Raw genomic sequence first — 25,573 nt, 5'->3', positions numbered from 1 at the left:
AGTTCGCAGATATGTATCACCGTCTGCCTACTCAGCCGGAGTCTTCTCCTGCAGGTGATGTCCGGCATTGTTAGGAAAGAGACCCGGACACGGTACACCCTCGGCTTTGGTCGTCGCCTCTGACGCCGTGGCTGCACCCTCACTCTCTCCTCTTCCTCTTCCTCCTCCTCCTCCTCCTCCTCCTCCTCCCCCCCCCCCCCCCCCATGCTGCTCGATGACTGGCAACTCCTCGGCCCTTCCCTCTGCTGCTGCAGCTGGCCCTGCAGCCACTGCGGGTTGTGGGTGTGGATGATGCTGCATCTCCAAATCCAGTAGAGCGGCCCCAACCACTGCGCAGAACATAGCCGTTCTGTTCCCATGCATCGTGCTAACCTACAGAAGGGTGGTAGGAGGCAGAGAAACGGGACATGTTAGACGGACGTTAGTCGACACCTCGGCAGCCGCCAGCCATGGGATACCAGTGTGTCCCGGTGGCCTGGTCGCGCTGCTGACACGCGGTCAGCCTAACCCCTGGTCACTTTCTGCATCCAACGGCCAGTAAACTATGGCCTCCTCACGGGTGCGTCAGTGGCCTGTGGCCGGAAGCCACAGGGGAACCAGCGGCCGTGTCCTCGTCACCTGCACACCATGGCATGCTGGCAGACATTTTGTTACGGGGTTGGACGGCTCACTCTCTACCTAACCCCCCCCCTCCGTCGCCCCCCACTGCCTCCTCCGTCTCCCCCACTGCCCCCTCCGTCTCCCCCACTGCCCCCTCCGTCTCCCCCACTGCCTCCCCCGTCTCCCCCACTGCCTCCCCCGTCTCCCCCCCACTGCCCCCGTTCTGGACCCCCTCCCGTTCCCAGGGATGCCTTCCCCGTTGTGGCCAGACTCGAGCGGTGCGCTGAACGGTGCGCTGAGCGGTGCGCAGAGTGGTGCCCTGACCTCCTCCAAGCAGTCGTCAGCCAGGCCGACTGGTTGACGAATTTAAAAAGCAGGTGTGTTTCACGACGTCCAAACAGGGCGCCATGACGTCGGGACTTCGGCCCATCTGGGCCGGTGAATAGCGGGGGGGCTCTCAGTGGCGATTCTGGTCGTGTCAGGGGCGGGAAGGAGGCGTTTGTCGGGAAACGCGACTCCGACAATTTGCGGGGTTCGGAGAATAGCGGGAGGGCGTCGGAACAGCGTCGCCGTAAAAATTTCCGACGCCCGCTATTCTCTGAACCGTCGTGAGTCCGGAGAATCGCGCCCATAGTTTCTTCTGTCTGATCTCTGTGGAATGGCTATTTAGCTACTGCAGCCTCTCCACGATGTTGCATTGCTAAAATTCCTAAAACGAAGCTCGAAGCTTCTGTCTATTATTATTTCCATGACATTCTGTTTCTGCCCCCACTGTTTTACATGACCGACAAAGTTGCTGACCTATTTTGAAGTGTCTCCCATGCCTTCTCCAGGCTGTTGTAGGGAGGGGTTGATGAGTGAGTGCAAGAGGAAACATAGTAGAGATACCACTCTCCCCACCACCCACCCCCCCCCCCCCCACCCCCGCCATACACCCAGCCCCACCCTGGAGCAACCAGATCCATTGACAAGCTTGACAGCAGTTTATCCACTGTCCATACATTGTGGCATTTATTGAAAAGCGAACAAAATGTGTGGAAGGAAATGGGAACGTTGTGCTTGTATGTTTCCTAGCTCCCCAATCAAAAACCTGCATTGTTATCATCCACCATGGCCTCCTTCTGCACTGTAAATTCTATGAACCATGAGAATTGTGCATTTATATGACGAAGGGCCAATTTCAGGGTTCACCTATTAATGCTGCGGTTTCATAGAGAAACTGATTCAAACTATATTTTGAAAAATGAATAATATTATTGGTGCACAAAGCTATTTAAAAAAAAGCTTGTTTTTGCCTTTGTGATCAAGGTATTGATGCTTTCCAAGTGTTTTTCTGTCTTTCCTTCCTCACCACATTCATCATTTCTGTGAAGAAATAATCCAGAATTGTACATTTATAAAGCAATTCTTCCTCCTCCTGTGCTAATGGAAAGTCCTAGTTGGTTTCATGGGTTGGCATAATGTCTTTTTACCCCAGAGCTTCAGGGTAACGTCAGCCCCTCCCTGAAATAAAAGTTATTTTTTGCTGCAGTTTAACAAATACTTTTTGGAATGAGTTTGCAGCTTTTTACAGCTTTCAATCTAGTTCCTGACGAGAATAGCAACAGAGCACTTAACTGCTTGTAGAATGACACTACATTTGTCTTCATATTCACAGTACACCTTGCATTTATCCCATATCTAAGCTGCCCTGGGAGAGCCTAATACTTACATGAAAATGCGTAACATTAAAGCAAAGCATACATTCTGCCATGCTACTCACTCCCGCTGAACTCGTCTGCCTTTTCAAAAAAAGCACCAGGACGTCCTGTGGCATTGCTCATGGACCAAGGGCTTTCTTTTTCAAAAACTGTTTCCTTTCATTAAGGTTTCCTGCACATCTCCCACTTTAATTCTTTCTGGCTCTTGCATGCCATCCTTATGTTTATCTTTGAATCAATCTCCCTGCATGACTCTCACTATTTCTCTCTTCATCCTCTCTATTTCTTTCTGACTCTCATTTTCTTGTTTGCCCTCTGTCTGTTCTAATTATTCGCAAACCGTCACCTTTCACCCCCACTTCATGTGACCTTGTGTGACCTGGTCAAAGCTGCAGCGGCTGCAGTTTTGTGCAATGTTTTAAAGGGGATATTTTCTCCTTAAATGTCATTTTACTTCTGTTTTGGTCTCCCAACTCTTCACGTTGCTACCAACTGAACTTGTGCCTTTTTTGCACCGTGAGCAATGTTTGAGGAAATGCTTATTTTGCTGAGCAAGATATACTGGGCTGGATCATCCGGTCCCCCCAGCCATGTCTTTCTCAGCAACGTGCCATTCGCTAGCAGCGGGATTCTCTCTTCCCGCCATATGTCAATGGGATTTCCTATTAAAGCCAGCACATGCCACTGGGAAACCCACGAGCAGGGGTGCACTGCCAACGGGAAAGCAGAATCCCTCCTCCAGCAGACAGACAGAGAATTCCGTCCATTATCTCAACCACTGGCATTTAATTAGTGCATCTTAACTTGTTGGGGATATTCTCTGATTACTACGTTAGCCATTCCCACTGATGGCGAACACAAGCTCAAAATCTAAGTATCAATATTTTCTCCTCAAACCTTGCCAATCCAAAAATATTCCAATTACTCGTTTAAGCAATGCTGATTTCATGTGTTCATGCAGTTAACTTTCATTTACTCCCCTGGGCTCTTTATCATGCATTCTACAGCACCAAGTGGTTGCAGCCAGAGGGAGATATGTCCTTACTGTGACTGATCTAGAAAATTGTTCTGGATAAATAAAAATGAAGAAGTTATCTTATATCTGGAAGGTATATATCAAATATGATCCTGGACTTTTACTGCCTTATTAGAAGTTCTCAAAATCCCTAATACAGTGATGAGCAAGCTAGGCTACTGATCCTTCATCTCAGTCGGTGGCAAGATTGAAGTCAGATTTGTTCACTAATAATTACATAGAACATACAGTGCAGAAGGAGGCCATTCGGCCCATCGAGTCTGCACCGACCCACTGAAGCCCTCACTCCCACCCTATCCCCGTAACCCAATAACCCCTCTGAACCTTTTTGGTTAATTTTAGGGCAATTTATCATGGCCAATCCACCTAACCTGCACGTCTTTGGACTGTGGGAGGAAACCAGAGCACCCAGAGGAAACCCACGCAGATACAGGGAGAACGTGCAGACTCCACACATTCAGTGACCCAGTGGGGAATCAAACCTAGGACCCTGGCACTGTGAAGCCACAGTGCTATCCACTTGTGCTACCGTGCTGCCCGATGAATAAGATTAAATTAATTTAATACACACCGAATATTTCATAACGAGTTGCAGAAAATGCTCAATCGCTCATATGTTAATACAACTATCATTAAGTTCGAATGGTAAAAACAAAATAAATATTTATATTGGATGCAGAGGGAATGCATGGCTGTCACAATCCATGTTGCGTGCAATCAGCATTCACTTCTGTTCACTTTAGATTGGATTGGATTTGTTTATTGTCACGTGTACTGAGGTACAGTGAAAATTATTTTTCTGCGAGCAGCTCAAACAGGTCATTTAGTACATGAAAATAAAATAAAATTTTTAAAAATACATAATAGGCCAATACAAGGTACACAATGCCCCTTGCTTCATGTGCGTATCACTTCAGTCTGGTAGAAAAAAGCTATGTAGAGGGAAATCAGTGGAATGCAGCAACCCTGTGCGTGAGCAGCCGTCAACAAAATGTCTCGTGGGCCGCAGTCAGAACTTAGATGGGAGGCATGTGGCCCCGTGCCGCAGATTGCCCGCCACTGCTCTAAAGTTTAAAGAAACTGGAAATCCTTGTTTAAAAACATGGAAGCTGCAGTGTTGTTGTTGTTGTTGGTGTTGCAAGGGCCCTTATTTCCTTATTTCCCCTTTCTTTTAGTTGGCACTGCCGGGTTGACACTGCCAGGATGTCAATTTGACACTGCCAGGGTACTGCCCTGCCCTGTCCCCAACCACCCGGAATGGCTATCACGCCTGGTTTCCACTTGTGGAGGCCAGTACTAATCGTCACCCAATCGATGCCTCGCCAGTGTGACCGGTGACTCCCAGGCACCGGGAGAATGTGGCCTCAAATAGGCTGTGCTTTTTTAATGGTCATCTAAACATGATGGGTGTGATCCAGATCACGCTGGGCGCACGGGTTGGGTGATTTGCGTGTGATTTTGTGCCCACCCCGAAGCCCGCTTTGGCCCTCTCCTGCAATGCACTTGACGGCGCGGTGGGAAAATTGCGTCCAATGTGTCTTTTTCAATCTGCGTTCTCTTAATAAAAACATTTTCTTATTATCAGCAACTGACATAAATGTGGGGATATCAACAATCAGACCTTCAAGTGTATCCGAGGAGAAAATACCCCAGCTCAGTAACAGACAATGCAGTAGATTTAAAAAGTTGAACTGCAGGAATCACTTGGTAAAAGCAGGGATTGGCTACATTAATGGCAGCGATTACAAGCTCAATATATCCATCTTTGTTTTCAGCTATTTTATTGCTCAGTCACATCTTCAAAATCCCAAGTAAATTCTCCCTGACTAAATATATTTTCTTTGCAGAATCCAACGTGCTGCTCCTAGTACTATGCTTTATTGGATGGTGCAGTGTGGCATTAGGGCATAATTCTTCTTGATACCCTTGAGAGTTTGTATTGTGGGGCTCCATCAGGCCTGAGAAAGAAATGGGACTTTTGTTTTCTGACTGCCTACTCAGCACAAGTCAAATTGTTTCAAATGTGCAATTATATCTGTCGCCCTTGTTCGGCATGAATGGTTTCGAAGATTTGGAAATCAGAGGAAAAAGTGGCATCGCTTATCTCCAGTCAACCAACCTGCTGCAATGTTTTGGCTCACCAACACAGGGACAATTGACAGGCAAATTATAAACAATTCAGGACAGCTTCGTAATGTGCAAAATTAAGTGAGTAGACACAGAGGGCGGGGTTTCTCGGCCACGCCCGCAAGTGACCAGAAATTTCTGCCCTATGTCAACAGACCTTTACGCGGTCCACATCCTGTCCATAGCAATCTTGCAATGGGCACGGCCGAAAAATCCAGCCCATAATATTTGCAGCTTAATTAAGTGGAACCTCTTCTAGTTTATAGAAATGAAAGAACTTCCAGGTGCCTTGAAATGCACACTAACAATCAAGAGCACCTGTATCTGTTCTGTTTCTAATGGGTTGTTTGCTTTCCCTCTTGCTTTACACGGCCCATTAAGATTGAGATTTATTAAGAGGCTCCATTCCCCTTACTCCAGTGACACACTGATCTGAATAAGGTGATGTAGGGTTACCTGGAAGAATCTGGAACCATAAAGGTTCTGGACTGTTCATTGGCAACAGTGTGCTGCTTGTCAATGTGGACTGTAACTCTTCAGCTGGCAACTGATATAGCTTGGGGGAGGGGAGGAGAGGGGATTTTTCCAGACATTCTCACCAATGGGAATTTCCGGTCCCGGAACAATGGCCCCCACCGTGGGTTTCTGGAGGCGGGGGTTGGATTCATTGGGAAATCCCATTGACAACGGCAGGCCAAGAAGGTCCCGCCACCGACCGACGTCAGGCTGCCTTCCGCCACTGAGAAACATTCTGCCTTTGGGGTGGTGCAGAGAAGCCCCCCTCTCTCTCCCCCCCCGGATAGTAGAAGCACAGCCTTCTGATATATCCTCAGTGTACAGTCAGGGTTCGAGCTTCCAGACTGGCAAATCATGTTGAGTGGGTACCCACAGGCCAGATGAATTATTATCATTATCCTGCGATGCCTTGTGCATCTAGTAGCCACCTAGGCTCTTCATAATGCAGGAATAAAAGAACTCCCACAAACATCTTCCCTGAAATTTTCTTGTTATTTTATTGCACTCACCTGGACATACAGCCATTCCAAAAACAAATTATAGCTTCTCAGACATACCTGCAGGCAAGAAAGTATTCCAGAAACTATAGCTTCCGCCAATACCAATTACAGGACAATAGGATATAGAGAGTAGAGAGCACGTCTTTACAGGGAGAGTTGACAGGCCGCAAAATTATTTCCGCTGGTTAGTGACTGAGACAGCAACATATCAACATTCAAAGCATGGATGGATGAAGGAAAAGAGATCTAGGAGCAAGGGAACATGATTAAGATTATTTTCTCGTATGGAAAGCAAACAGCAACCTGAGCTAGTTAGGATGAATGGCCTGTTCCCATGTTGCTGCTTCTTTGATTTCTACATACCACCTCTGAGACACTGTACTGGCCTTCAGAATACTAATTTACTAGTGTCATTGTTTCCTGGGGGCCATATCGAGAGAGAAGCAGAGAAAATGGCGGGGTCCATTAAACAACTTGAGTATGTCGCAATTTAAATGAGGCGGGCTGGGTTAAAACCGACTGCTTTTGGTTTGATTTTGAGGCATGTCACCTCAGTGCACCAATTATCTACATTTACTGACCATACAAATGTTGCCAGATTTACTGAGAAAAATGCAAATGAAGGTCTCACAAAACATTTAATTTTCACAAATAGTCCCTTCAGATGGACAGCTGCAGTATTTGTTGCTTAAAATTTATGGAGCTTAAATTTATTAAAACGGATGGAATGAATTGAATTGAATTGGTATGCAATCACTGAGAACATAGCACTTCCATACTAAACATGTCATCCTGTTGGATATGCTAATGTTACAGCATGAGTTAGTCATCAATACTTGTCCTGCTGTATTTGACACGTAGAGCATGGTGTCGGTCCAAAGCAACTGGATTGGGGTCAAGTTTCTCGGTGTAATCTAAGTCTTGGCAGTGTAATTTTTATTTAACGGTCAAGGTGCTGTACAAGTCCTTGAAAGAAACAGTTCCCCCCCTTTCTGAATCACTAACAAAAATGAAATAAGAAAAAAGAATACATGCAGGAATAATTCAGTGTTGTTTTTGATTTCTCAAAAGCTCTGCGACTATTTTTAATTTTATCACAACTTACTTTGATGCAGAAAAGATTTTGCATGGTAAAGTACCATTAGCTACGACAACAGTAAATAGTAGAAAACAAATAATTGTTACAGACCATGTTCCACTTTATTACACACATTGTTCATTCCTTCACTGAAGCCTTCGATTCTGATTTTCAAAATCACCACTACTTTCCCCAGAATACCATTACATGACTGTGCCCAACTATAAATCTCAACAAAGAATATGTTGATGATATTAAAGGCATCTGCATGCCCAACAAGAAAAGGCATTCTTACATTCTCACAATAACATTTTGAAACAGGATGGAAGCAGGGCAGGTAGATAAAGTAGTTAAGAAGGCCATAATATCATAAGACATAGAAGCCTAATTTAGGCCACTCGGCCCATCGAGTCCGCTCCGCCATTCAATCATGGCTGATATTGTTCTCATCCCCAATCTCCTACCTTCTCCCTATCTGTTTTAAAGGATTGTCCCTTTAGTCTGAGATTGTGTCCTCTGCTTCTAGTTTTTCCTACAAGTGGAAACACCCTCTCCACGTCCACTCCATCTAGGCCTCATGGTATCCTGTAAGTTTCAATAAGATCATCCCTCATCCTCCTAAACTCCAACGAGTACAGACCCAGAGTCCTCAACCGTTCCTCATACAACAAGGAGTTCATTCCAGGGATCATTCTTGTGTACCTCCTCTGGACCCTTTCCAAGGCCAGCACATCCTTCCTTAGATACAGGGCCCAAAACTGCTCACAATACTCCAAATGGGGTCTGACCTGGCCTTATACAGCCTCAGAAGTACATCCCTGCTCTTGTATTCTAGCCCTCTTGACATGAATGCTTACATTGCATTTGCTTTCCTAACTGCCGACTGAACCTGCACATTAACCTTAAGAGAATCGGGAACAAGGACTCCCAAGTTCCTTTGTGCTTCTTGTAATGATATGTAGACATATAACCAATGGGTAATCAGAACACCCAGCTGTGGCATCACCACCAGAGTGCATTACACGACCACTATAAAGCACAAAACACACTTGCTCTCAGCCTCACTCTCCGGCAGAGACCGAGAGAACAGAACAAGTGTAGCAAGTATCACAGTCAGGCCACCACATGTGGTTTAGAGTCAAGTTTACTGCGTTGCTAGAGTTAGATTAGCAGAGTGTCGAACTCATATAGTAGCTTTGTTAATTGCTCAATAAATACTTTCAATTCACCTCGAAGACTGAAGTATTCTTCAACATCGTCTACAGCAAGTAGCGACTTATGTTACTCAAATAACATAACAATATATGGTACCAGAGCGGCTGCTGTATCTACCTAGTTAAATTCAGAGACAAAATCAGACAGCTCTTTGGCAACAGAAGCATAGCCTGCGGAACAAAGCCTGCTGACCACACAGAAGCATCGCCTCTGGAACAAAGCAGCCGAATCCAGGCACTATGGACAGACCACAAGCTCCTCGTCACTTCTGGACCATCGGTAACCTTAATGCTAACTGGCATTTGAAACAAAAATTTCAACTGTATGTAGAAGCGTCTAACTTGACCAGCGCGACCGATGCCCAGAAAATAGCTCTTACTGACTAGTGCTGGTGAACACGTGATAGAGATCTTCAACTCTTTTAACTACATTGAAGGGTAGGATAAAGGAAAGTATGAAACCATCCTTGAAAAATTTGATAGCCACTGCGAGGTCCAGACAAATGAAATATTTGAGCGCTACATCTTTAAACAAAGGCTGCAAGGTAAGGAGGAATCCTTCAACAGTTTTTCTACTCACCTTAGACTGCTAGCCCAATCATGCAATTTCGGTGCAATAACTAACTCAATGATCAGAGACCAGATAGTTTTTGGAATCCACTCCGATCCTCTGAGACAACTACTTAAAATTAAATATATGACTCTGGAGATCGTTATCGAAACATGCACGGTACATGAACACTCAAAAAATTGCTACTTATAATACAGAAACGCTGAAAGAGGCGAAAAAACCTCCCACGAGGTAGAGAGCGTTCCGGCCTTCTCCCGAATGCAGCGCCTCCATATCTCGGAATGCAGCCATGTTGCATGCACGAACTCGGAACTGTGCGCATGCGCAGTACGAAAAAAACACAAAACGTCCGAGAACCGCACCACACGTGCGCACTACGACCAAAGGTACGAAATGGCTGAGAACGGCACTGTGCATGCGCGGCAACACATGGAACATCATGACGCGACGTGATGACGTGCACAAAGTGTGGAACTGCCCACTTTCAAAAAAATCCCCTGCAAAAGGCAAACGATGTCTCCAATGTGGGAGACTCAACCATTATGCTTCCCAGTGCAGATCTGCACCACAATTTAGGAGTCAGTGACCGCATTTAAAGCAGAATCGCATCAGAAGTGTGCTACACCAAACGGATGAGTCTAATCAAGGTAGTGCAATGGATCCAGACGATGACTACCTAGACAAAACATTCCAAGTGGGAATCAAAGCAAAGTTCTAAAACTCCACATAGAACACCTTGCAAGCAAAATCAATCCATGCCATTGATTCCGAGGCTGAATGGAACACAATGCTGGATGTCAACAGATGCCCCATCCAGTTCAAACTGGACACAGGTGCCTCGGCTAACCTGATCTCGAAGCTTGACTTCACGAAGGTCAAGAAGGCTCCCAAAATCCTTCAGGTTGCCTGCAAACTCCAGGAATAGAATGGCAATGTAATCTCGTCACTGGGGTCATGCCATTTAACAGTGTCCAACAGACACACAGAGATGAGCTTGAGATTTGCGATTGTCCAACCAGACAGGTCGTCGCTGCTAGGTGCGCAAGCCTGCAAGCAACTGAACCTCATTCAAAGGGTCCACACCATGACGTCATCTCATCAAGATCTTCAGGTCAGCATTGAAGACATACTGAACCAATACCCAGATGTCTTCAGCGGAATGGCACACTTCCATACGAATACAAAATTCTGCTGCGGGCTGATGCAAAACAAGTGGTCCACCTACCAAGGAGAGTTCCTGCTCCACCGAAGGACCGTTTAAAATCAGAACTCGCAAGCCTACAGAACAAAGGCATCATCTCCAAAGTCACTGAACCGACTGACTGGGTCAGCTCGATGGTGTGCGTCAAAAACCCTTTGGGGGACCTACGAATCTGCTTCGACCCCAAGGATCTAAACAAAAACATGCGGGAACATTACCCGATCCCAAAAAGAGAAGAAATCACGAGCAAAATGGCACACGCGTGCTTCTTCACCAAGCTAGATGCATCCCAAGGATTCTGGCAAATCCAACTAAAAGAATCCAGCAGAAAGCTCCACACCTTCAACACGCAATTCGGCAGATTCTGCTGTAATCGAATGCCATTTGGGATCATCTCGGCATCAGAAATATTCCACCGCATCATGGAACAGATGATGGAAGGAGTAGAGGGAGTTTGTGTCTACGTGGATGATGTTATCATCTGGTCTTCGACTCAAGAGGAACATGTGTTGCAACTGAAGAGAGTATTCCGACGCAAACATGAGCATGGCCTCAAGCTAAACAAATCCAAATGCAGCTTTCGAACGTCCACGTTCAAGTGCCTTGGCGATCAGATATCGAAATACGGTGTACGTCCTGACACGGACAAGATAAAAGCCATTGAGGCAATGAAAGTCCCCGAGGACAAGAAAGCAGTACTGTGCTTCCTTGCAGTGATGAACTTCTGAGGCAAATTCATCCCAAATTGGGCCACCCACACAACGTCTCTAAGAAAACTGATAAAGAAATCGACCCATGTTCGAGTGGATGACGGAACATCAGACAGAGTGGTTGGAGCTGAAGGCGAAACTCACCACTGCACCCGTCGTAGCATTCTTTGACCCAGATCGCGAAACCAAGGTCTCGATCGACGCAAGTCAGGATGGCATTGGAGCAGTATTGCTACAGAAAGATGGCACGTCATCATGTGTCCCAATAGCATATGCATCACGTGCGATGACACCGACAGAGACTCAGTATGCTCAAATTGAAAAGGAGTGTTTAGGTCTTCTCACTGGCATTTTAGAATTCCATGACTACGTCTACTGCCTGCCAACATTCACTGTTAAACGCATCACAGACCTCTGGTGCACATCATCCAAAAGAACCTAAATGACATGACTCCTCGCTTACAGAGAATTCTACTCAAACTTCGGAGGTACGATTTCAATCTTGTGTATACGCCTGGCAAAGAGATAATCATTGCAGATGCATTGTCCCGCTCCGTCACCAAACCAAGTGAACCACTAGAGATAATCCAGCACATCGAATCTCAGGTACAAATGTGCGCAAACAACCTTCCTGCAACGGACGAATCATTCTCTTCAGAGACCCCCTGCTGCAATGAGTCATTCACAACCTCAACAATTGGTGACCAAAAGGGCAATGTCCGCAATTCTACAACGTCAAAGATGACCTAACGCTGATCAACGGAATACTGCTGAAGATGGACAGAATAGTGATCCCGCTGCGTCAAATTCACGAGGGACACCTTGGCATAGAAAAATGCAGGCGCAGAGCTCAACAAGCCGTCTACTGGTCCGGCATCAGCCAGGACATCATGGACATGGTCTTGTGCTTGCGAGACCTGTCAGAAGTTCCAACCAGCGCAGTGTAAGGAGACGCTTCAACCACATGACTTGGAAACCTCTCCATGGTCCAAGGTAGGCATTGACCTATTCCACTCTAATGTCGTGACTACATACTACTCTTAGATTACTTCTCAAACTACCCCGAGGTACTGAAGATGTCTGACCTCATCTCAAAGACCGTGATCAAAGCATGCAAAGGAACGTTTTCTCGGCATGGAATACCGAGTACTGTCATGAGTGACAATAGGCCGTGCTTCTACTGTTGAGAATGGACCACATTTGCAAAAGGCTACAACATCAAGCACAGTCCAACGGCAAAGTCAAAAAGTGGGTGCACATAATCAAACAGCTCATCAACAAAGCTTCGGACTCTGCATCCGGCATTCTCTTAGCACTACTCTCATATCGTGCTACTCCCTTAACAACTGGCATGTCACCAACTCAACTGCTGATGAACAGGGACTTGAGAACAATGCTTTCGGCCCTACACCTGCCTAACCCAGATCACCTACCGGTAATAAAAAAGATGCAACAGCTTTGTGATGGTCAGAAACATCACTGTGACAAACATGCAACCGATCTGGCCGCGCTATCTCCAGAAGACACATTCAGGGTCAAAATGCCTGATGGTGGGTGGTCTGCCCCAGCTGCCATCATTCGACAGGCCGTGCCCCAGATTCAACGTGGTAAAAACAGCAGATGGCACCATCATTGGAAGAAATCAAAGGGCACTTTGGAAAATTACACGCCCACGACCAATCTCCCCTCTACTGCCATTTGCTGAAGTGACACCTCAAGACACCACGCCCTCGATTCCACTGGTCGTGATTCCCACACGACTATCAAGCCACCGGCGTCACCACCACCACCTCTCAGAAGATCATCAAGGACGAGACGGAGACCTCAAAGACTGGAATTATGAACATTTTCCTTCCTATGCCTACTCTATATCCAAGTCATATATATCATGTTATTACGTTTAGTACTGTCAACCATTTTTCTTATGACCACATTAGAAATGTAAACATGACAAAAAGGGGAGATGTAATGATATGTCTACATGTACCCAATGGGTAATCAGAACCAGACATGTACCCAATGGGTAATCAGAACACCCAGCTGTGGCATCACCACCAGAGGGCATTACATGACCACTATAAAGCACAACACACACAAGCTCTTGGCCTCACTCCCCGGCAGACACTGAGAGAACAGAACGAGTGTAGCAAGTATCAGTCAGGCCACCACATGTGGTTTAGAGTCAAGTTTACTGTGTTGCTAGAGTTAGATCAGCAGAGTGTCGAACTCATTTGTCAATTGCTCAATAAATACTTTCAAATTACTTCGAAGACTGGAGTATTCTTCAACATCGTCACCAGCAAGTGGCGACTTATGTTACTCAATTAACATAACAATATACTTCTGATTTCCTAAACATTTCCCCATTTAGAAAATAGTCAATGCCTAAATTCCTCCTTCCCAAGTGCATAACCTCACACTTTTACAGATTGTATTTCATCTGCCACTCCATTGCCCACTCTCCTACCCTGCCCAAATCCTTCTGTAGCCCCCTTGCTTCCTCAATACTACTTGTCTCTCCATAAATCAGGCATATGGTATACTTGCCTTTATTAGCCGAGGTATCGAGTTTAAGAGCTGGGAGGTAATGCTTGAACTGTATACAATGTTGGTGAGGCCACAGCTAGACTTTTGTGCGTGCAATTCTGGAATTATAAGAGGGATGTGATAGCACTGGAAAGAGTGCAGAGGAGGTTTACCAGGACTTTCACAGTAACTTCATTGCAGTGTTAATGTAATCCTACTTTTGACAATAATAAAGATTATTAAGACTATTATTATGTTGCCTGGGCCTGAGAGTTTTAGCTATGAAGAGAGATCGGATAGATGCGGCTTGTTTTCATTGGAGCAGAGGAGACTGAGGGAGGGACATGGTTAAGATGCTTAAAATTATGAGAGGCATAGATAAAATAGACAGCAAAAAATATTTCCCCTTAGTGAAGGGCTCAATGACCAAGGGGCATAGATTTAAGGTAAGAGGCCGGAAGTTTAAAGGGGGCCCGTGGAAAACCTTTTTGACTCAGAGGGTGGTGGGAGTCTGGAACTCACTGCCTGAAAGGGTTGTGGAGACAGAATGTCTATGGTGCAAAAAAGGCCATTCAGCCCATCAGGTCTGCACCAAATCTCTGACAGAGCACCCTACCTAGGCTCACATGGGAATGTACAATCTCCACACAGACAGTCACCCAAGGTCGGAATCGAACCCAGGTCTCTGGGTACACTGAGGCAGCAATGCTAACCACTGTGCCACCATGCCGCCCCCATTCCTTCGCATTCCTGACTCAATGTCACTTTTATCTGGCCTTCTTACAGATCGGGTTGCCTAGTGTGCAAAATGCATACCACCAACCTCCCCCTGTCCCAGCTGAGGTTAGGTTCCCCATTTGAAATGCAGGTCAAAGATCGGATTTCCTCCTGCATACCATTTTCATCTGGTGATGTTGGGTTTTGGAAACCGATTAAAAGCATGTTAGAACATAGAACATTACAGCTCAGTACAGGCCCTTCGGCCCTTGATGTTGCGCCGACCTGTGAAACCCCTCTAAAGCCCATCTACACTATTCCCTTATTGTCCATATGCCTATCCAATGACCATTTGAATGCGTTTAATGGCGAGTCCACAACTGTTGCAGGCAGGGCATTCCACACCCTTACTATTCTCTGAGTAAAGAACCTACCTCTGACATCTGTCCTATATCTATCTCCCCTCAATTTAAAGCTATGTCCCCTCGTGCTGGACATCACCATCCAAGTAAAAAGCCTCTCAATGTCCACCCTATCTAATCCTCTGATCATCTTGTATGCCTCAATCAAGTCACCTCTTAACCTTCTTCTCTCTACCGAAAACAGCCTCAAGTCCTTCAGCATTTCCTCATAAGATCTTCCCTCCATACCAGGCAACGTCCTTGTAAATCTCCTCTGTACCCTTTCCAATACTTCCACATCCTTCATATAATGCGGCGACCAGAACTGCACGCAATACTCCAAATGCGGCCGCACCAGAGTTTTGTATAACTGCAACATGACCTCATGACTCCGAAACTCAATTCCTCTACCAATAAAAGCTAACACACCGTACGCCTTCTTAACAACCCTCTCAACCTGGGTGGCAACTTTCAGGGATCTATGGACATGGACACCGAGATCTCTCTGCTCGTCCACACTACCAAGAATCTTACCATTAGCCCAGCACTCTGTCTTCCTGTTATTCCTTCCAAAATGAATCACCTCACACTTTTCTGCATTAAACTCCATTTGCCACCTGTCAGCCCAGCTCTGCAGCTTATCTATGTCCCTCTGTAACTTGTAACATCCTTCTGCATTGTCCACAACTCCACCGACTTTAGTGTCATCTGCAAATTTACTCACCCATCCTTCTACGCCCTCCTCCAGGTCATTTATAAAAATGACAAACAGCAGAGGCCCCAAAACAGATCCTTGTGGTACACCACTAGTAACTGGACACCAGTCTGAACATTTCCCATCAACCACCACCCTTTGTCTTCTATCAGCTAGCCAATTTCTGATCCAAACTGCTAAATCACCCTGAATCCCATGCCTCTATATTTTCTGCAATATCCTACCGTGGGGAACCTTATCAAATGCTTTACTGAAATCCATATACACCACATCAACTGCTTTACCCTCATCCACCTGTTTGGTCACCTTCTCGAAGAACTCAATAAGGTTTGTGAGGCACGACCTACCCTTCACAAAACCATCTCTAATTAATTTATTCCTTTCCAGATGATTATACATCCTAACTCTTATAAACCTTTCCAAGACTTTTCCCACAACAGAAGTAAGGCTCACTGCTCTATAGTTACCGGGGTTATCTCTACTCCCCTTCTTGAACAAGGGGACAACATTTGCTACCCTCCAGTCTTCTGGCACTATTGCTGTTGACAAAGATTACTTAAAGATCAAAGCCAAAGGCTCTGCAATCTCCTCCCTAGCTTCCCAGAGAATCCTAGGATAAATCCCATCCGGCCCAGGAGACTTATCTATTTTCACACTTTCCAGAATCGCTAACACCTCCTCCTTATGAACCTCAAGCCCTTCTAGTCTAGTAGCCTGTATCTCAGTATTCTCCTCGACAACATTGTCTTTTTCCTGTGTGAATATAGACGAAAAATACTCATTTAGCACCTCTCCTATCTCCTCGGACTCCACGCACAACTTCCCACTACTGTCCTTGACTGGCCCTACTCTGACCCTAGTCATTCTTTTATTCCTGACGTATCTATAGAAAGCTTTAGGGTTATCCTTGATCCTACCTGCCAAAGACTTCTCATGTCCCCTCCAGGCTCTTCTTAGCTCTCTCTTTGGAGCCTTCCTAGCTAACTTGTAACTCTCAAGCACCCTAACTGAACCATCACATCTCATCTTTACATAAGCCTCCTTCTTCCTCTTGACAAGTGTTTCAACTGCTTTTGTAAACCATGGTTCCCTCGCTCGACCACTTCCTCCCTGCCTAACAGATACATACTTATCAAGGGCACGCAGTAGCTGTTCCTTGAACATGCTCCACATTTCCATTGTGCCCATCCCCTGCAGTTTTCCTCTCCAGCCGATGCATCCTAAGTCTTGCCCCATCGCATCATAATTGCCTTTCCCCCAGATATGACTCTTGCCTTGCGGTATATACCTATCCCTTTCCATCACTAAAGTAAACGTAATCGAATTGTGATCACTATAACCAAGGTGCTCACCTACCTCCAAATCTGACACCTGTCCTGGTTTATTACCCAGTACCAAATCCAATACGGCCTCGCCTCTCATTGGGCTATCTACATACTGCGTCAGGAAACCCTCCTGCACACATTGGACAAAAACGGACCCATCTAAAGTACTCGAACTATAGTGTTTCCAGTCAATATTTGGAAAGTTAAAGTCCCCCATAACAACTACCTTGTTACTTTCGCTCCTATCCAGAATCATCTTTGCAATCCTTTCCTCTAAATCTCTGGAACTTTTCGGAGGCCTATAGAAAACCCCTAACAGGGTGACCTCTCCTTTCCTGTTTCTTAACTCAGCCCATACTACCTCAGTATTCGAGTCCTCATCAAATGTCCTCTCAGCCACCATAATACTGTCCTTGACTAACAATTCCACCCCTCCCCCTCTGTGGCCATTTCGGAGACATGGATAGAGCAGGGCGAGGAATGGTTGTCGCAGGTGCTTGGGTTTAGATATTTCAGTAAGCTTCCCTGAGCTTACTGAAATATCTAAACCCCGGCACCTGCGACAACCATTCCTCGCCCTGCTCTATCCATGTCTCTGAAATGGCCACATTAGATTTGAGAGTTTATTGAGTTGGCAACATTCTGAAAGGCAAGTGTAAAATGTTTTGACATCTTCAAATGACACGATTAAATGCTATGATATAAAGTAGATTTGCTTTAATACAGTGATTGATCAAAGGGATCTGATCTGAAGAGATGAGTTGACCCTCATATTAACCATCATTACATAATGGTTCACGCGCATCACAGTATTTTTCAATGGAGAAAATACCATAATGGTTTAAAAATGCAATGAAATTCCCTCTGCCCTCATAACATTGTCCTCTGGTTTTATTGTACTGATGGACTTGGCTGCTTTCAAAAAATTCTCGCTACTGAAGTAGAAATAATGATCTCCACTTGCTCCCCCTTCATTAATTGATTCTGATTCGAAACGGAAATGGATATCTTTTCTGCCAGTGGAGCTGGAAACATTTGTTTTGCTTGGTGTTCCATTCTGAATGCTTGGCTGGATTTCAAAGCTTCAACTCAACAGGAAGTCTTATTGACCCAAGAACTATAAAAAATTTACCAGTCGAAAATAACAGAAAATGTCTTTGACGTGGTTTCTTGTTTGTTTGCAAACCTAATTGGCATCTAAAGGAGAGTAATTGTTTTACTTTGGGTTTTATTAGTCCTATGTCAGTGACAGTTAGGATTCAGGGTTTTCTTATATTATTTAAAGTTTCAATGTTTTTCCAAAGAAATGAAAATAATTTGCATTGCTATTGCATTGCTCCTGAGAATTGCATATTTTACATACTGGGTGACATAGAGGAGGCATGAATTGGCATGTGTGGATGCGAGGTGGTATGGGAATGTGAGGTGGCATGGGCGTATGTGAGGTGGCATGGGCGTATGTGAGGTGGCATGGGCGTATGTGAAGTGACATGTAGTGACATGGGAAATGTGAGGGGGCATTTGGTGTCATGGGGGTGGGTAGGGTATGAACAAATAAGGAGTTAGGTTTAGGGGGCCTTTAAACAATTTTGGGAGCTGGACTTTTGTTTTAGAGAACCGATACTGGCCTTCGAACCAGCCTGCCTCTTCATCCACACTCCTTACACACTTCATAGTAACTCATAAAATGCATTGACCCGATCCCAATGTGAAAAGATGAAAATCTTCCATGAAGCCACAAATGGGCCGGGTGCTCAATTTGCCAACCTCAAAAGTACGCAGGTCGGGTATTTATGAGCCCAGGTGAAAATTCAGTCCAGTGTCAAGGCTGATTAGGATTCAGGGTTTTCTTAGTTTGTTCAAAGTTTTAATGTTTTTCCAAAGAAATTAAAATAATTCCCATTGTTATTGCAAGGTATCAGTATGGAGAAAGAAGACAAAAAGATTGGCAAATTATATGGCGCAAGCCAGTAATACGTCTTTCGGTTCGGATGACGTGCTAAAATAATCAGGAAAAATAAACAGTGGTGATTTTGAAGGATTTCACTCCTGAACTGAGTGTTGCAATTCCTAACAGCCAATCAGGGGAAGTTCCTGACAAAAATAGCTTACTTTTTCAGTTGTGGTTTCAGCATTATGTTTCCACATCTGTTAATATCCACAGCCCACTCCTTCATCTCTACTTTAATGTCATTGTTCCCAGTAAAATCTCTCATACCCTGGTCATTCCCCCATGCACCTTTATGTCCGAGGAGCATAGAATTATGGTTATCTGGCTAACGAGTGGTTTAACCCATTGTCAGAATGGATCAGATCACACTAAGCACCATCAAACTGTGTTCTGCTAGCCAGGACTGCTCGCTATTTCTATCTCCAAACTATCTTTCCCTCCAAAGTCCTTGCACTGTCTTGTAATGCAGAACAAGGCAGCAGTGCAGGTTCAATACCGGCCTCCCTGAACAGGCGCCGGAATGTGGCGGCTAGGGACTTTTCACAGTAACTTAATTGAAGCCTACTTGTGACAATAAGCGATTATTATTATTATTATAAGGGTTTTTTTTACAGACAATTTGTTTTCTGATAAAGTTGCCCTGGAAACTTTTTCAACCCTCTGATCTACAAGATGTCAAACAGATGCCTGTTAACTTTTTTTAATCTAATTCGACAAGCACAAAAACTAGAGTGCCTACAGAATTACTAAGTTGGGTTTCTTAATTCAGTATCTTTTAAAATATTCATGTGTGATATGGAGGCAATAGTTGACTTACATAAGCACAATATTACAATGTGTGTCACTTCAGTGTCTTTGGAAGCGAAGGGAGGCTTAGTTCATAACAAATTAAATTCAAGAGTCAGTTCTTATTTTGCAGTTTGGGGACCTTGCGAATAACAGTTTTGCATATGTTACGACCAGGTGAGAAAGTTTAAACTGGCTCCCCTCTATTAACCCCGTCAGCTGGCCACAGCAAAAGTTTCATTTTCTTTTTCACGAGGACGTGCAATTTCTAGATCAGAAAGTATTCAAATATTTATGCTGTGCACAATAAGGAGACAATTAAACAAAGTTTTCTTGAGTCAAAGAAAGACTTGTTTGTTTCTCACCTTCGCAATGTAATGTGGCCTTGCATTTTGCTCTGTCTCAGTTCAAATGGCAAAATTTCCAGTCAACTGAAAGATGAAAATCATGGCCCATAATTTCCTCGCCGCACAGTGTCAGATTTGGGGGGTGGGATTCTCCGAGCCTCTGCACCGAAATTGCGATTGGCGCAGGAGTGGAGATTGGGCATCAAACCCGAGATCGGGTCCAACGCAGCTCCCGCGATTCTCCAGTCCCAGCTGGCCGAGTTCCCGATGGCGTGGTTCTCTCATGGTTCCACCCGTCGACAACTTGGCATGATGGCTGCAGACTCAGTACACGACCGCCCTGGTGGGGAGGCGGGTGGATCATTCACGGGGGGGGGGGGAGGCCTCCAGGACGGCCAGTCTACCGATTGGGGGCCACCGATCCGCGGACGCGTTCTATCTGCGGGAGGGGCTATCTTTTCGGTGCCAGTCTGCAGTGTGGGTCGGCCATGTCGCGCGGGGCGGCCGCCGAAGGCCCACCCCCGTGCGCATGCGCGGACCCCCCCCGACCGGAAGTGCAGGGCCCTGTATCAGCAACTGAAGCTGTGAGGACTCTGCTAGCCCCCTGCAAATCGGAGAATCACCCTGGACTTTCTCCAGGTAAGTCCAGAGTGATTTACACGCGTTTTGTCATGGATGTGGATCATAGCCCCATTATTGGAGAATCAGGTGTTCAAAAGATGCACTGAGGAACCCCTCTTGGATGTTCCCAGGTAAAGATTTACCTGCCAATTGTCTAGAAGCACTAACTTCCCCTGGACAATGGGCTGCGCTGGTAACTATCTGGCAAAGCCATTGAAATCGCTAACTTTGGATGGTTCTGCAGTGATACTCTAATGTTAGTTTGAAAAAGTTAGAAGGGATAAAAACCTTCGAACCTCAGAGTCACAATTTTAAACACCCAGACCCAGCCCCACATAGGACACCCCATACTCCTGACCCCCCAGGGGACTCCCCATATCCCTACCACCTGTACAGGATTTCTCACCCCATTCTCAACCTGCACCCCGACCCTCCCCCGCCCGAGCTGACCACACCCCGAGACATTCACGTGCAATGTTTTACATGAAAAGATTCATTCTGGCTAATTCTGAAAATTTCCTGGAGTTTGGCTTGTGAGAATGTCCATTCCTGTTGCTTCAACATCATAACTAAAAAATGTACCTCACCATGCGTGCAACATTACTCGTGAGCCACCATGATAGCAGCATTGCCACATAAAAGACTAATGGTCAACTGCATTAACATGACAACATCTTCCATATTCCACTGCACAAACTCTGATAATTTATTGTAACACAGATAAATACAGACGATGTCACATCATGTTTGACATAGTATTTATTCATCTAGCAGACCCAACATTACCAAGAAGACACATCATTATGACTCACTCACAACTGTGCCTTTCAGCATTAATTGGATGAGATAACGGATTCAACAACATGTCGAATGGGAGAAAGACATGCCATCTGTTGGCACTTCTGCTGATTCAATTGCTGGATGTCTACAGCATTTACTGCTGTGTTTCACATTCCCAACATTTTTTATGTGCATTTGACTGAGTTATGACTGCTCGACAGAGAACCATAACGTTACGAGAAAAGGTTTGAATTATTTTGGTGCAGTACTGTTTAATTATAGTTTCTGCTTTCATTAAATCTAGTACCTTTGTTTTGGTCCTTTATAGCTTTGAAAAATTGCGAGACCAAACTGAGTTGGCATTCATGCATTTCCAGCAGCCAATTGTCATGTGAGAGTATCTTTAAGAAATGGGTGTTTATTACTGCAGTGATATCAGACTGTGGGTGGAGCTGTGCTGTCTGTCAGCTTTTTACTTTTGTTTTAGGCGATTTGCTGCAGTTATGTTTTCAGTGTTGGAGCTGAAGCAAGACCAAGCAGATGTACTGCTGTTCTCTCTGCCATAAAAAGGCTATCTCTTGATCATTTGATAAATTCAAAATTATAAATGTTGTCAGTAGTAAATGTAAACCTAATGTGCTTCTGTTAAAAGGTGTTTTTTTTTGTCTGGATGTTTGGAAAGTTATTAAGCATTACTTAGTATTGTATTCTTTGGGGGTTGTATTTGAATTAATGGTTGCTAAGATGTTCACTATATGTTTTAAAAAGGTTAACTTGAGTTTGTAGAATAAACTTTGTTTTGCTTTAAAAAATACTTTTCCATTTCTACTGTAGCACACCTGTAGAGTGGGCCGTGTGCTCCCCATACCACAATCTATTAAAAGTTGTGGGTCAGGAGAACTCCATGATACACTTTGGGGTTCTCTAAACCCTGACCCATAACAAAATGTATTTTGCTTTTGGTGAAGCTTAAATTGTTTTGCATTCCGAAAATAAACCTTGAAAGTGATCGAATGCTTCTCATTTTGGCTTAAAGAACGAGTAAACAATGAGAGTTTATTCTCCCTGTCAACAATCAAAGTTCCAGTCCAAATTACTTTAGAATGGTCTCAACCTAGTTAACTATGGGTGCAGGTTCACAGAACAAAATTGGAAGGTGAAAGAAATAATTGAACAGCAGGTAATGGCAAAGACTCCAGGAGGGAGATAAATCACTTGGTTGCATGGTGTACCAAAATAAACGTCTCTCTAAATGTCAGAAAGCCCAAGGAACTGATCATCGACTTCAGGAAGCATAGCACGACACACACTCCTGTCTGCATCAATGGCTCCAAAGTGGAGATGGTCGATAGCTTTAAGTTCCTGGGGGTCACCATCACCAAGAGTCTGCCCTGGTCCACTCACGTTGATGCAACAGTCAAGAAAGCCCAACAATGTCCCTACTTCCTATGGAAGCGAAAGAAAATTGACATGTCTGCATCGACTCTCACAAACGTCTACAGATGTTCGATGGAGAGCATCCTATCCGGCTACATCACAGCCTGCTATGGCAACTGCTCGGTCTAAGATCGCAAGAAACTGCAGAATGTGGTGAACTCAGCCCAATGCATCACATAAGCTTGCCACCCCCACATTGATTCTGTATACATTTTCCACTGCCTCAGGAAGGCAGACAGCATATCAGAGACCCCTCCCATCCAAGCATTGCCTTCTTCCAGACCCTTCCATCAGGCAGAAGGTACAGACGGCTGAAGACCCGCACATCCAGACATCGGAACAGCTTCTTCCCCAGAGCTACAAGACTCAACGACTCCCCCTCAGACTGATCTGTTCCCTGTAAGAACACTATTCACGGCGCCCTTTGCTGCTCTTGCTCATGTATTTGCTTTGTTTGGCCCCTTGTTCCACACTGTAACCAATCACTGTTTGTCGATGTACCATTTGTCAATGTTCTCTGTTGATTATTCTTTTTGTTTACTATGTACATACTGTGTACGTTCCCTCGGCCGCAGAAAAATACTTTTCACTGTGCTTCGGTACATGTGACAATAAATCAAATCAAATCAGATCAAGAATATCAAGAAGGTTTCATCAATCACGTAGGAATCTAGAGCTTTCATTCAAAAACTGATAAATTAAATGATTTTTTTTCCACTGATGTTATATCTAATGTATCACAATATGATAAACTCTCACAGATCCAATACCAACCTTTGTTAGTATAAACTTATGGAAGCTATCTACTGCAAGCATCTTTTTCATTTGTGGAAAGCCCTTGGCATAGTCTTGAATTTTTTTTACGATAAGCAAAGCAAGGATATAATCTGAGAAACTATCTCGGCAAAAATGCTGCTGGACTATTTATGATCACATGCGGCTTAATGAGCTCTTAGTCTAGTTCCTGGGGCAGGTTACATCTGCTTTTGGGACTGAACACATGCAAACACTGCACAATGACGATCCATCGTTAAGATTCATGCTTGCTGCTATACCATGGCTTACCTTGGAAGAAGCACTCTTTATTATCTGCAATGTGGATTCTCTTTCTCTGTTGGCAGGCAGCACGATGCAGTTCGCAGTGATTCTCATAAAACTTCCCATCGGAGCCACAAACTGGTATATAATTGGGTTTGCATTGCTGTATGCACACACACTCCGGCAGCTCAGTCTCTTTACTGATGATACACTGTTGCCCACGGCCACAGAAGTTCTTTTCACAAGCTCCATAAAGACCATACTGGCCCAAGTGCACTATGGAAAGAAAAGAAAATGTAACGCTTAATCTCCACGCAGAGCTTCAAACGTTCTTATAGATCTGCAAAACTACCCGTGTTTGATAGAGACTTTTCATTGAGTACATGAAACTTCCTTTGTTACAAGATGCTACACCAATACAGAAGAATTAAGCTTCAATAAATTGAAAATTATTTTATGGATTAATCAATTTTTTGTTCAGATTATGTATAAATGTAAACTGTGATTTAAGTGATAGCAATCTCGCCTGACTCAGGAGGTTGTGGCTTCAAACTCAACACAAGGAAACATAAGTACACAATCTAGGCTGACACCTGAGTGCAGTCCTGTCTTTTGGATGAGGCATTAAACCAAGGTCTTATTCTGCCCTCTCAGCTGGTTGTAAAAGATCCCATGGCACTATTTTGAAAGTGTGCAGGAGAGTGGTGTCCGAGCTAATACCTGGTCGTCATTTTGTTGTTGTGAGTCCTTACTGTGTTCAGGTTAGCTGCTGTATTCTCCAGCTTACTACTGAAGTCACTATACTGTAAAACTACTTAATTTGGTGAAAATAGCCCCACCAATGCACAAAATCCAAAACCCCAAAAGGAAGCTTATTTACGTGACATTTCTATTTTTTGCACAAGCCACCTTTGATACTTTTGAGCAAGTTTATTAATCAATTACCGAACCAGGGGAAATTATTTGCTGTGAACCACTTCTGATACGTAATTCATAGAATCATAGAAACCCTACAGTGCAGATGAAGGCCATTCGGCCCATCACATCTGCACCAGCCCTTGGAAAGAACACTCTATTTAAGCCAAACAAGGTAATGTTAGAAACTCTCAACAGGTCTGGCAACATCTGTAAGGAGAGAAAAGAGATAATGTTTTGAGTCCAAATGACAGGTTTCAGATTGCAGCATCCTTTCACCCTACTTAAGTCCACACCTCCATCCTATCTCCATAACCCAGTAACCTCACCTAACCTTTTGGGGCATTAAGGGGCAATTTAGCATAGTAAATCCACCTAACTTACTTATCATTGGACAATGGGAGGAAACTGGAGCACACGGAGGAAACCCATGCAGACACAGGGAGAGCATGCAAACTCCACACATACAGTCACCCTAGGCCGGAATTTAACCCAGGTCGCTGGAGCTGTGAACCAGCAATGCTAACCACTGTGCCACCCTAGGAACGAGGTTAAGACCATTCTAAAATCATTTAAGTTAAAATTCTTACTGCCAAACGGGAAAATTAAGTTTGGGTCAGCAAGCATCTTTACATAGAGATGGGGCTGGTAGTTCATAAAGGCAATGGGTGTCTTGCCCACTGGCTGGAGGTGTCTTGTAAGAAAGGGCCACCATATCAAGAGTCATTCAGGCATCTAATTGAAGAACCATGGAGATGGGC

At 44.7% G+C, this 25,573-nt stretch overlaps 1 protein-coding gene across 3 annotated transcripts in view; it reads right to left on the bottom strand.

Annotated features, from left to right (window-relative positions):
* LOC119965323 (follistatin-related protein 5-like) overlaps nucleotides 1–25,573 on the bottom strand; it is a 709,947-nt gene that overhangs the window by 471,367 nt on the left and 213,007 nt on the right. For all 3 annotated transcript variants that reach the window (XM_038795916.1, XM_038795915.1, XM_038795914.1), the window contains exon 4: nucleotides 23,925–24,173. In XM_038795916.1, coding sequence (XP_038651844.1) covers nucleotides 23,925–24,173 — 249 coding nt within the window. The remainder of the gene's footprint in view (nucleotides 1–23,924; nucleotides 24,174–25,573) is intronic.

This window comes from Scyliorhinus canicula, chromosome 4, assembly GCF_902713615.1.
Source record: "Scyliorhinus canicula chromosome 4, sScyCan1.1, whole genome shotgun sequence".
NCBI lineage: Eukaryota > Metazoa > Chordata > Chondrichthyes > Carcharhiniformes > Scyliorhinidae > Scyliorhinus > Scyliorhinus canicula.
This window is presented reverse-complemented; position numbering and strand designations above follow the sequence as displayed.